General features: G+C 47.8%; 1 protein-coding gene across 5 annotated transcripts in view; it reads right to left on the bottom strand.

Annotated features, from left to right (window-relative positions):
• DLG3 (discs large MAGUK scaffold protein 3) overlaps positions 1-13716 on the bottom strand; it is a 126464-nt gene that overhangs the window by 82762 nt on the left and 29986 nt on the right. For 2 of the 5 annotated variants that reach the window (XM_075259836.1, XM_075259835.1), the window contains exon 1: positions 5213-6222. The exons of 2 other annotated variants lie outside the window; for them this stretch is intronic. In XM_075259836.1, the coding sequence (XP_075115937.1) occupies positions 5213-5545 (333 nt within the window). In that variant the 5' untranslated portion in view covers positions 5546-6222. Of the gene's footprint in view, positions 1-4146; positions 4188-5212; positions 6223-13716 lie in introns of those variants that run through there. One more of the 5 variants, XM_075259837.1, reaches the window with a different exon arrangement.

Raw genomic sequence — 13716 nt, forward strand, 5'->3', positions numbered from 1 at the left:
TACATGTCACTTTTTCAAAAATTGTCTCTCACAATAAAAAAAAATAAAAAACACCTGAAAAATAAACAAGCAAAATAACTTAATGGGAAATTCTAGCTGGAAAAACAAATGTCCACTACTTCTAATGTAACAATTTGGTTTTACGAATATACTTTATTGATTAGTGATCTCCCATTGTCAGCCCTTATCCTAGGTCCTAGTGCTTGGTGTCCACATACGACCACAGTGAGAACAGGTCTGGCTCACTGTCTCTTTTTGGGTCGGGATAATCGTACACATTAGGGAGAGTGTGTGCTTACATAGGCATATAGAGACTTACTTACTAGTCATTCCTGCTCCGCTAGGGATGCTGGGTAAAAAATATGCAAATCTATTCTCCACAATGTAATTAGGAGAACAGTGCCTCTGTATGCTGCCCTCTAGGGACAGCCTCCTCAACATCATGCATGACTCAGTTAATAAGCCTACTGACATGATGCGGGGTTTATTGCCAAACTAGTATTTCCATTCCAAAAGGAACAGATTCCCAGCTATGGACAGCGCTGTTTCAGTCTTTTGGACCTCGTCAGCATAGCGCAGGGATACTGATTTGGCAGAGAGACTATAGACCAGGGTCAGGGGATAATCGTACACATTAGGGAGAGTGTGTGCCTACATAGGCGTACGGAGACTTACAAGTCCTTCCTGCTCAGCCAACCCCCTTCTGTGTCACAGTTGATGTATATTAAAGGGGACTGGTCATATGCTGACTCAGGAAACACTCTTCCCTGCCAAACACAATGGAGATCTTTTGTGTTGCTAAATAAGTTTCAACTACTACTGTAATATCTAATTTACTAGTCTAGTGAAAATCCTCATTCAGGCCCGATTCACATCTGCATTCGGGTTTCTGTTTGGGGAGTCCACTTGGGGACTGCCCGAACGGAAAGCAATACGCATAAAGTGGTTACCTGTGAAACCCGCAGACCCCATAGACTATAAAAGCAAGGGTCACACTAGGGTTCGGCTTTCAGGGTCTGCTTAGGGACCCGAAACACACAAAGCTAATCCGAATAAAAAGCAGTTACCCGCAGACCCCATAGACTATAATGGGGTCCATGTGGTATCCGTTCAGTTTCCACATGAAACATGCGGAGAGAAAAGTCCTGCAAACAGCACTTTTCTCTCTGCATTTTCCATGCGGAAACTGAATGGAAACCACACAGACCCTGTAATAGTCTATGGGGTCTGTGGGTTTCCTTAGGTTACCGCTTTTTTATGCATATAGGTTGCCATTTGGGGGTCCCCAAGCAGACTCTCCGAATGGAAACCCTAATGCAGATGTGAACCGGGCCTAAATAGCTCAGTCCATTGCATCTTTCAATATTCCAGTATTCTGAACAATAATACCACCCAAAACATATCTGCACCTTATACAGAATCTTCCATTTAAGTGATGTCAATTAGCCGGGGCTATTACTCAGTATTATTTGGGTATTCCATGGGATGGCGGTAACTTCCTGATGAGTGGGTGTCCTCAGTCTATAGTTGAAGTTTGGACTGTGATGGTTTGGAGCAGTAGAATGTATTTCTGACCTCTGCACCATTCAGCCATTTACACCCCAGCTCTTATGATTGGTGGGATCCTCATGGCCGGATCTCCACCAATCAGCAAGTGGATAAGGACTGGAATACCCCTTTAAGCCTATTTTATATTCAGTCATCTTTTTAACCTTTTTATCTTCTAAACTTCACTTATTACCTCTCCATTATTTGTATTTAGCCATCAGAGATGAAACGGTTGGTGTCCCCCAATCTCCTATATGTCTTCACACCAGGTGCTAAGGACTCCATTGATGACAATGGTGCAGCTGCTGTTGTACTGGCAACACTTTTACCATCAGGGGTATTTGATGGGATCTAAACATGAGCACTATACATTTCCTATTCCTTCCATTGGTAGAACTGATAAGACCTGTCTGTATTTGTGGCGATTCCCATTTTAGGGCGTAGCGCTAAATCCACCATTTGCAATTTTTAGATCATGTCGCAGCAGAATTACCTGCAAACATAGGGAAACACCACACAAAGACTGACAATCTATTGTGGTGAAGTGTGCCATAGGACTACACCTGTACTTGAAGTGTGGCCCTGGTGGGCTGAGTCTAGACGGCCGTGACATAGAAGCCAGAGCCTGAATGAAAGGGATGAAGATGGGACTTGGTGATTCCACCTATAATACCTCCAGCTAGTCCGCCATATTTCGTGTCGGTGACTACGTGGATGAATAAGAGCGAGATGGGGACACGGTAAGGAAGAGAGAGAATTAAAAGGAAAAAGGAAGCGAGGGAGTGAGCGAGCCATGGTGGTGCGGTGGGAGTGAGCGAGCCATGGTGGTGCGGTGGGAGTGAGCGAGCCATGGTGGTGCGGTGGGAGTGAGCGAGCCATGGCGGTGCGGTGGGAGTGAGCGAGCCCTGGCGGTGCGGTGGGAGTGAGCGAGCCATGGTGGTGCGGTGGGAGTGAGCGAGCCATGGTGGTGCGGTGGGAGTGAGCGAGCCATGGTGGTGCGGTGGGAGTGAGCGAGCACTGGTGGTGCGGTGGGAGTGAGCGAGCCCTGGCGGTGCGGTGGGAGTGAGCGAGCCCTGGCGGTGCGGTGGGAGTGCGCGAGCACTGGCGGTGCGGTGGGAGTGAGCGAGCCCTGGCGGTGCGGTGGGAGTGAGCGAGCCCTGGCGGTGCGGTGGGAGTGAGCGAGCCATGGCGGTGCGGTGGGAGTGAGCGAGCCCTGGCGGTGCGGTGGGAGTGAGCGAGCACTGGTGGTGCGGTGGGAGTGAGCGAGCCCTGGCGGTGCGGTGGGAGTGAGCGAGCCCGTGCGGTGGGAGTGAGCGAGCCCTGGCGGTGCGAGTGAGCGAACCCTGGCGGTGCGGTGGGAGTGCGCACATTCTGGTACATGGTGATCTGTGCAGGAGGAGGAGGTTTCCATGGTAACTGAATTCCTACTCCGTCCCCCATCCCCATCGTAGTTAACTCTTACACTGCCAGTAACCTGCCTCAGGGGAGTCACCGGCTGTCAGGCAGCTCACGGGGCCACTATGCGTATGGACGCAGTCTAGTGCGTATCTATAGCCCTGTATATATATATATATATATATATATATATATATATATATATATATATATATATGTGTGTGTGTTCTGTTGCAGGAAATGTGGTCTGGATAAGGGGTGGCCTTCACAAAGATGGGATCTTTTGAAAAGGTTTCATCATGTATATGTGTGTGTGTGTGTGTGTATATATATATATATATATATATATATACACACACATAGATAGATAGATAGATAGATAGATAGATATACACACTATATATGTAACTTTGTTCTATATGTATATTTCATGTGTGTGTATATATACTATACAGGTATACACACACTTTTATTATTTCGGCTTACCTCTTATAGCAGGAATTCATTCCATTCATTCCATACCACCATTTATCTTTGAGATAGAGACCTGTATATTCAATGACCACGGACCATTCCTTAGGCACTATCCTGCCGGCACATGCTTATACTCACAATGTTGTCGCTGACACTTTATACACGGACACAAATGTGTGTAAAATGTATGCTAGGATTCTAATAAACAATAAGCAGAACGTGCCCATAGGTGATACAAAGCGCTGGAAGATCTACATAGAAACCCCTTTTCTCCCACTAGTATTTCTCCCATCCAGCCTCCATTTTACAGCACTCAGATTACTCCGTCCATTTTCTGAACAGACTCTGACTGTAATGCAGGAAAACATAAACTCCCCCGGCTTTGGCCACCTACGTGAATGAACACACTATCTATCTATCTATCTATCTATCTATCTATCTATCTATCTATCTATCTATCTCCTATCTACCTATCTATCTATCTATCTATCTATCTATCTATCTATCTATCTATCTATCTCCTATCTATCTAGCTAGCTAGCTATGGATACAAAGTATCCAGACAAGAAATGTTGCTAATGCAATATAGACACAAATTTCTAAAGGGAGCTTCGCTACTATGAAGAATATTGATGGAGGTCAAAGAAACAAAAGCCTTGGACGACAGAGGATGGAATGGCGAGGTGGTCACTCCGTCTGTGAGAGCCTCTGCCTTTACGTACAAGCTACCTGAAGTAAAGGGGAGCACCTGTTGAGGAGTCGTCGTCCTGCTTGTTAGTGCAGTCTGGCACATTGGCCAGGCGTCTGACATATCGCTGCATGTGTATGTATGGTGATGGGGTGGGGGTCTTGAATGAAGAGCTGCTTCACCTTGGGGACATTTTCATTCACTATTTCCCATTGTCAAGCCCAGATATTACCTGATTCAGGATCTCATTCGCTACAATATCCATTGTCATGTTGGATACAATGTCAAATCTGTAACCTAAAAAATAAACTTTTACCTACGGTACAACAATGCCGAGCTTTGCCCTTAAAGTCCCATCCCTATAGCCAGACCCCACAATCTTGCCCCCCTATAGGCCTGGTTAAACCATTCTGGCTCCCCAATATTATTGATCTATGGATATTATGGCACTTCCACCTGCAGAGTAAGACTGTTCCAAGCCTTGAGCACTGAGGAAACGCATATGTGCATCCACCCACACAATGTACAAGATTCACGTATGTGAATAATACATATGTACGTGTGCCATTTTGGATGCAAAATTTTTTTTTTTTCCAAAATAGCATTACATAACCACCGTTATAACACGAATGATATAAGTAGATGGCATTTATACAAGCATATTTTATAAAACGGCACCAATCCGTCCACCCACACCTAGGCATGCGTTATACAATCTAGTAGCACTATACATGTTATATAATGTGATATGGCAGCCTTACAGCAAGCAATCCATTACTCGGGGTGACTGTGAGCCTATGGGCACCTTACATCTCTCTGCATTAGTAATATTTGGAATTTTTATATAGAGGAAGGTACAGGATACATTATTGGATATGAATGATGTCAATCGGTCTGTGATCCTAATATAAAATATTCATTATTTTATAGATTATTTGTGCATGCTAAAATATTGATATGAAACTGAACATCATGATATTGCGATACCTGTAAATGAAAATATCACCGATCACCGATTCGTGATCAATCTCTGTAAACAGGCCTTAAAGGAAAATCAGTGGGGTCAAGACGTAAGGGGTAACAGCGACATGCAAAACCATCACTCACCTGTTCGTACCAGTCACGATTGGTGCAAGTACACTCTGGCCACCAGTTGGGACTGTTGCCATTCATTTTTGGGGTGGCACTTTTGGGGGGCCCTTTCAAGGTTGGGGTGAGGTTTTCACGTGTGGCTGGGACAAGCTTTGCCTTTCCACGAGCTGTCGGGGTGACAGCAGGTTGTGACGGGAGGGTCTGAGAGCTGTAACCTCCATAGCCACCCCCATACTGCTCATGCTGCCACTCGCCATATGTTGGGGGTTCCATCCTGCGCAGGGCAGACATGCGAGATGCCTCGTAACACTCAGGGCACTTGCAGCAATGATGATGTTTGTGCATCATAAGATCCGACTCCAAAATGAATAGGCGTAATCACAGATCGATACAGCACCCAAATCTACCTACACCCCCAAAATAAGGCTGTGTATGAAGATGGCAGCAGCTCAGATTTTGCTCACAGGGCCACGTCTCCAGGCAAGGATTACAATATATTCCAGTGAAAAAAAAAAAAAAAATCTAGGCAGTGCTCAATATTTACCCTGGATTGGACACACAATGCCCAAAATACATCAAAACATTTGCAAAATGAAAACTAGAAAGGCAGATGGCATAGGTGACCGGTGGGTGGATGAGGCAAAAGCAAAAAATTCTGATAAAAACATCCAATGAATGCAATCACCGGGAAAAAAATGAGTAAAATCTGCCCTTATTAGCATGAAAAATAAGATTTCCTGAGCATAAATCCTGCAGGTCTTCCCTCCTCCTCCTTCTTGATGTGGGGGGTCTCTGCTATGAGGAGGGGGTTAAATAAAATGCAGTCGCCTGTGCTCCCTCCAAGATGCCTCCGTCAAGATGGCGTCCTTCCTTCCCTTTTTGACTGTCTCAGCAGTGAGCAGAGCTGGCTCTTTCAGGCCCAGTGTCGGGTGTGGGTGCCTAGGGCTGGGTGCTGGGTGCTCCTGGACAGTGTGCAGAGGAGGCTGTGCTGCTGGTCCCTGATGGAGCTGCTGCTGCTTCTCTGCCTCTGGATGCAGCATCTCCTGGCTGCAGCCAATCACCGACCAGCAGCAGCATCAGCACCACCGGCTGTAACCCCTTCTGCGCCAGAATCAGGCCTGCAGTGCATAGAGCTTAGGTTTCACGCAGCGGACGCTCCAGTAGCTGCAGGGTTAATCAAAGAAGAGTTAACGGAGACCGGGATCTGCAGCTGACGGCTTCTAAGGGGGGGAGGGTGAGAGTGGCAAAAGGGGGAGGGCCAGCGACATTTTATTCAAGGATACAAAATCAGAGCATATAAGAGACACCCACCCACTGGAGCTTTATTGCCTCATTTTAAGGTTGACAAGTGCTACTAAGCATCATCCTACACCGTGCACAGAGCCCTAGTATGTCTTCCCCATAGCACAGTGAGGAGTCTGGTCTGGGCTGTCATTATTCACACTGACAGCTGCACTCACTGTATGGAGCTGTAATGTGCTGGAGCCTACACATAACATACCAACATATGGCAAGGAACATGTCAAGGCTGTCTATCACATGACAGAAGCAATGAATTCTGCAGATTATCACATATTAGTGGCCAGCACTATAGTGGATATATTGGGGAGCATGCTACACTGGTATAGAGGGGAGCATGCTACACTGGTATAGTGGGGAGCATGCTACAATGGTATAGTGGGGAGCATGCTACAATGGTATAGTGGGGAGCATGCTACACTGGTATAGTGGGGAGCATGCTACAATGGTATAGTGGGGAGCATGCTACAATGGTATAGTGGGGAGCATGCTACACTGGTATAGTGGGGAGCATGCTACAATGGTATAGTGGGGAGCATGCTACAATGGTATAGTGGGGAGCATGCTACACTGGTATAGTGGGGAGCATGCTACAATGGTATAGTGGGGAGCATGCTACACTGGTATAGTGGGGAGCATGTTACAATGGTATAGTGGGGAGCATGCTACAATGGTATAGTGGGGAGCATGCTACACTGGTATAATGGGGATCATGTTACAATGGTATAGAGGGGAGCATGCTACACTGGTATAGAGGGGAGCATGCTACACTGGTATAGTGGGGATCATGCTACACTGGTATAGTGGGGAGCATGCTACACTGGTATAGTGGGGATCATGCTACACTGGTATAGTGGGGAGCATGCTACACTGGTATAGAGGGGAGCATGCTACACTGGTATATTGGGGAGCATGCTACACTGGTATAGAGGGGAGCATGCTACACTGGTATAGTGGGGAGCATGTTACAATGGTATAGTGGGGAGCATGCTACAATGGTATAGTGGGGAGCATGCTACACTGGTATAGTGGGGATCATGCTACACTGGTATAGTGGGGAGCATGCTACACTGGTATAGTGGGGAGCATGCTGCAATGGTATAGTGGGAATCATGCTACACTGGTATAGTGGGGAGCATGCTACACTGGTATAGTGGGGAGCATGCTACACTGGTATAGTGGGGAGCATGCTACACTGGTATAGTGGGGAGCATGCTGCAATGGTATAATGGGGATCATGCTACACTGGTATAGTGGGGAGCATGCTACACTGGTATAATGGGGATCATGCTACACTGGTATAGAGGGGAGCATGCTACACTGGTATAGTGGGGAGCATGCTACACTGGTATAATGGGGATCATGCTACACTGGTATAGAGGGGAGCATGCTACACTGGTATAGTGGGGAGCATGCTGCAATGGTATAGTGGGAATCATGCTACACTGGTATAGTGGGGAGCATGCTACACTGGTATATTGGGAAGCATGCTACACTGGTATAGAGGGGAGCATGCTACACTGGTATAGTGGGGAGCATGCTGCAATGGTATAATGGGGATCATGCTACACTGGTATAGTGGGGAGCATGCTACACTGGTATAATGGGGATCATGTTACAATGGTATAGTGGGGAGCATGCTACACTGGTATATTGGGGAGCATGCTACACTGGTATAGTGGGGAGCATGCTACACTGGTATAGTGGGGAGCACGCTACACTGGTATAGTGGGGAGAAAGCTACACTGGTATAGTGGGGAGCATGCTACACTGGTATAGTGGGGAGCATGCTACACTGGTATAGTGGGGAGCATGCTACACTGGTATATTGGGAAGCATGCTACACTGGTATAGAGGGGAGCATGCTGCACTGTTATAGTGGGGAGAAAGCTACACTGGTATAGTGGGGAGCATGCTGCAATGGTATAATGGGGATCATGCTACACTGGTATATTGGGGAGCATGCTACACTGGTATAGTGGGGAGCATGCTACACTGGTATAGTGGGGAGCATGCTACACTGGTATAGTGGGGAGCATGCTGCAATGGTATAGTGGGAATCATGCTACACTGGTATAGTGGGGAGCATGCTACACTGGTATAGTGGGGAGCATGTTACAATGGTATAGTGGGGAGCATGCTACAATGGTATAGTGGGGAGCATGCTACACTGGTATAATGGGGATCACGTTACAATGGTATAGAGGGGAGCATGCTACACTGGTATAGAGGGGAGCATGCTACACTGGTATAGTGGGGATCATGCTACACTGGTATAGTGGGGATCATGCTACACTGGTATAGTGGGGAGCATGCTACACTGGTATAGAGGGGAGCATGCTACACTGGTATATTGGGGAGCATGCTACACTGGTATAGAGGGGAGCATGCTACACTGGTATAGTGGGGAGCATGTTACAATGGTATAGTGGGGAGCATGCTACAATGGTATAGTGGGGAGCATGCTACACTGGTATAGTGGGGATCATGCTACACTGGTATAGTGGGGAGCATGCTACACTGGTATAGTGGGGAGCATGCTGCAATGGTATAGTGGGAATCATGCTACACTGGTATAGTGGGGAGCATGCTACACTGGTATAGTGGGGAGCATGCTACACTGGTATAGTGGGGAGCATGCTACACTGGTATAGTGGGGAGCATGCTGCAATGGTATAATGGGGATCATGCTACACTGGTATAGTGGGGAGCATGCTACACTGGTATAGTGGGGAGCATGCTACACTGGTATAGTGGGGAGCATGCTGCAATGGTATAGTGGGAATCATGCTACACTGGTATAGTGGGGAGCATGCTACACTGGTATATTGGGAAGCATGCTACACTGGTATAGAGGGGAGCATGCTACACTGGTATAGTGGGGAGCATGCTACACTGGTATAGTGGGGAGCATGCTGCAATGGTATAATGGGGATCATGCTACACTGGTATAGTGGGGAGCATGCTACACTGGTATAATGGGGATCATGTTACAATGGTATAGTGGGGAGCATGCTACACTGGTATATTGGGGAGCATGCTACACTGGTATAGTGGGGAGCATGCTACACTGGTATAGTGGGGAGCACGCTACACTGGTATAGTGGGGAGAAAGCTACACTGGTATAGTGGGGAGCATGCTACACTGGTATAGTGGGGAGCATGCTACACTGGTATAGTGGGGAGCATGCTACACTGGTATATTGGGAAGCATGCTACACTGGTATAGAGGGGAGCATGCTGCACTGTTATAGTGGGGAGAAAGCTACACTGGTATAGTGGGGAGCATGCTGCAATGGTATAATGGGGATCATGCTACACTGGTATATTGGGGAGCATGCTACACTGGTATAGTGGGGAGCATGCTACACTGGTATAGTGGGGAGCATGCTACACTGGTATAGTGGGGAGCATGCTGCAATGGTATAGTGGGAATCATGCTACACTGGTATAGTGGGGAGCATGCTACACTGGTATAGAGGGGAGCATGCTACACTGGTATAGTGGGGAGAAAGCTACACTGTTATAGTGGGGAGCACGCTACACTGGTATAGTGGGGAGCATGCTACACTGGTATAGTGGGGAGCACGCTACACTGGTATAGTGGGGAGAAAGCTACACTGGTATAGTGGGGAGCATGCTACACTGGTATAGTGGGGAGAAAGCTACACTGGTATAGAGGGAAGCATGTTACACTGGTATAGTGGGGAGAAAGCTACACTGGTATAGTGGGGAGCATGCTACACTGGTATAGAGGGAAGCATGTTACACTGGTATAGTGGGGAGCATGCTACACTGGTATAGAGGAAAGCATGTTACACTGGTATAGTGGGGAGAAAGCTACACTGGTATAGTGGGGAGCATGCTACACTGGTATAGTGGGGAGCATGCTACACTGGTATAGTGGGGAGCATGCTACACTGGTATAGAGGGAAGCATGCTACACTGGTATAGTGGGGAGAAAGCTACACTGGTATAGTGGGGAGCATGCTACACTGGTATATTGGGGAGCATGCTACACTGGTATATTGGGGAGCATGCTACACTGGTATAATGGGGAGCATGTTACACTGGTATAGTGGGGAGAAAGCTACACTGGTATAGTGGGGAGCATGCTACACTGGTATAGTGGGGAGCATGCTACACTGGTATAGTGGGGAGCATGCTACACTGGTATATTGGGGAGCATGCTACACTGGTATAATGGGGAGCATGTTACACTGGTATAGTGGGGAGAAAGCTACACTGGTATAGTGGGGAGAAAGCTACACTGGTATAGTGGGGAGCATGCTGCAATGGTATAGTGGGAATCATGCTACACTGGTATAGTGGGGAGCATGCTACACTGGTATAGAGGGGAGCATGCTACACTGGTATAGTGGGGAGAAAGCTACACTGTTATAGTGGGGAGCATGCTACACTGGTATAGTGGGGAGCATGCTACACTGGTATAGTGGGGAGCATGCTACACTGGTATAGTGGGGAGCATGCTACACTGGTATATTGGGGAGCATGCTACACTGGTATAATGGGGAGCATGTTACACTGGTATAGTGGGGAGAAAGCTACACTGGTATAGTGGGGAGAAAGCTACACTGGTATAGTGGGGAGCATGCTGCAATGGTATAGTGGGAATCATGCTACACTGGTATAGTGGGGAGCATGCTACACTGGTATAGAGGGGAGCATGCTACACTGGTATAGTGGGGAGAAAGCTACACTGTTATAGTGGGGAGCATGCTACACTGGTATAGTGGGGAGCATGCTACACTGGTATAGTGGGGAGCATGCTACACTGGTATATTGGGAAGCATGCTACACTGGTATAGAGGGGAGCATGCTGCACTGTTATAGTGGGGAGAAAGCTACACTGGTATAGTGGGGAGAAAGCTACACTGGTATAGTGGGGAGCATGATACACTGGTATAGTGGGGAGCACGTTACACTGGTATAGTGGGGAGCACGCTACACTGGTATAGTGGGGAGCATGCTACACTGGTAAAATGGGGATCATGTTACAATGGTATAGTGGGGAGCATGCTACACTGGTATATTGGGGAGCACGCTACACTGGTATAGTGGGGAGCATGCTACACTGGTATAATGGGGATCATGTTACAATGGTATAGAGGGGAGCATGCTACACTGGTATAGAGGGGAGCATGCTACACTGGTATAATGGGGATCATGTTACAATGGTATAGTGGGGAGCATGCTACACTGGTATATTGGGGAGCACGCTACACTGGTATATTGGGGAGCATGCTACAATGGTATAGTGGGGAGCATGCTACACTGGTATATTGGGGAGCACGCTACACTGGTATATTGGGGAGCATGCTACACTGGTATAGAGGGAAGCATGTTACACTGGTATAGTGGGGAGAAAGCTACACTGGTATAGTGGGGAGAAAGCTACACTGGTATAGTGGGGAGCATGCTACACTGGTATAGTGCGGAGCACGCTACACTGGTATAGTGGGGAGCATGCTACACTGGTATATTGGGGAGCATGCTACACTGGCATAGTGGGGAGCACGTTACACTGGTATAGTGGGGAGCATGCTACACTGGTATAGAGGGGAGCATGCTACACTGGTATAGTGGGGAGCATGCTACACTGGTATAATGGGGATCATGTTACAATGGTATAGTGGGGAGCATGCTATACTGGTATAGTGGGGAGCATGCTACAATGGTATAGTGGGGAGCATGCTACACTGGTATATTGGGGAGCATGCTACACTGGTATAGTGGGGGGCATGCTACACTGGTATAGTGGGGAGCATGCTACACTGGTATAGTGGGGAGCATGCTACACTGGTATAGTGGGGAGCATGCTACATTGGTATAATGGGGATCATGTTACAATGGTATAGTGGGGAGCATGCTATACTGGTATAGTGGGGAGCATGCTACAATGGTATAGTGGGGAGCATGCTACACTGGTATATTGGGGAGCACGCTACACTGGTATAGTGGGGAGCATGCTACACTGGTATAGTGGGGAGCATGCTACACTGGTATAGTGGGGGGCATGCTACACTGGTATAGTGGGGGGCATGCTACACTGGTATAGTGGGGAGCATGCTACACTGGTATAGTGGGGAGCATGCTACAGTGGTATAGTGGGGAGCATGCTACACTGGTATATTGGGGAGCATGCTACACTGTTATAGTGGGGAGCATGCTACACTGGTATAGAGGGAAGCATGTTACACTGGTATAGTGGGGAGAAAGCTACACTGGTATAGTGGGGAGAAAGCTACACTGGTATAGTGGGGAGCATGCTACACTGGTATAGAGGGAAGCATGTTACACTTGTATAGTGGGGAGAAAGCTACACTGGTATAGTGGGGAGCATGCTACAATGGTATAGTGGGGAGCATGCTACACTGGTATAGTGGGGAGCATGCTACACTGGTATAGTGGGGAGCATGCTACACTGGTATAGTGGGGAGCACGCTACACTGGTATAGTGGGGAGCACGCTACACTGGTATAGTGGGGAGCACGCTACACTGGTATAGTGGGGAGCACGCTACACTGGTATAGTGGGGAGCATGCTACACTGGTATAGTGGGGAGCATGCTACACTGGTATAGTGGGGAGCATGCTACACTGGTATAGTGGGGAGCATGCTACACTGTTATAGTGGGGAGCATGCTACACTGGTATAGTGGGGAGCATGCTACACTGGTATAGTGGGGAGCACGCTACACTGGTATAGAGGGAAGCATGTTACACTGGTATAGTGGGGAGAAAGCTACACTGGTATAGTGGGGAGTATGCTACACTGGTATAGAGGGAAGCATGTTACACTGGTATAGTGGGGAGAAAGCTACACTGGTATAGTGGGGAGCATGCTACACTGGTATAGAGGGAAGCATGTTACACTGGTATAGTGGGGAGCATACTACACTGGTATAGAGGGAAGCATGTTACACTGGTATAGTGGGGAGAAAGCTACACTGGTATAGTGGGGAGCATGCTACACTGGTATAGTGGGGAGCACGCTACACTGGTATAGTAGGGATCATGCTATACTGGTATAGTGGGGAGCACGCTACACTGTTATAGAGGGGAGCATGCTACACTGGTATAGAGGGAAGCATGTTACACTGGTATAGTGGGGAGAAAGCTACACTGGTATAGTGGGGAGAAAGCTACACTGGTATAGTGGGGAGCATGCTACACTGGTATAGAGGGAAGCATGTTACA

The sequence above is a fragment of the Leptodactylus fuscus genome, chromosome 11, assembly GCF_031893055.1.
Source record: "Leptodactylus fuscus isolate aLepFus1 chromosome 11, aLepFus1.hap2, whole genome shotgun sequence".
In the NCBI taxonomy this organism is placed as follows: Eukaryota; Metazoa; Chordata; class Amphibia; order Anura; family Leptodactylidae; genus Leptodactylus; species Leptodactylus fuscus.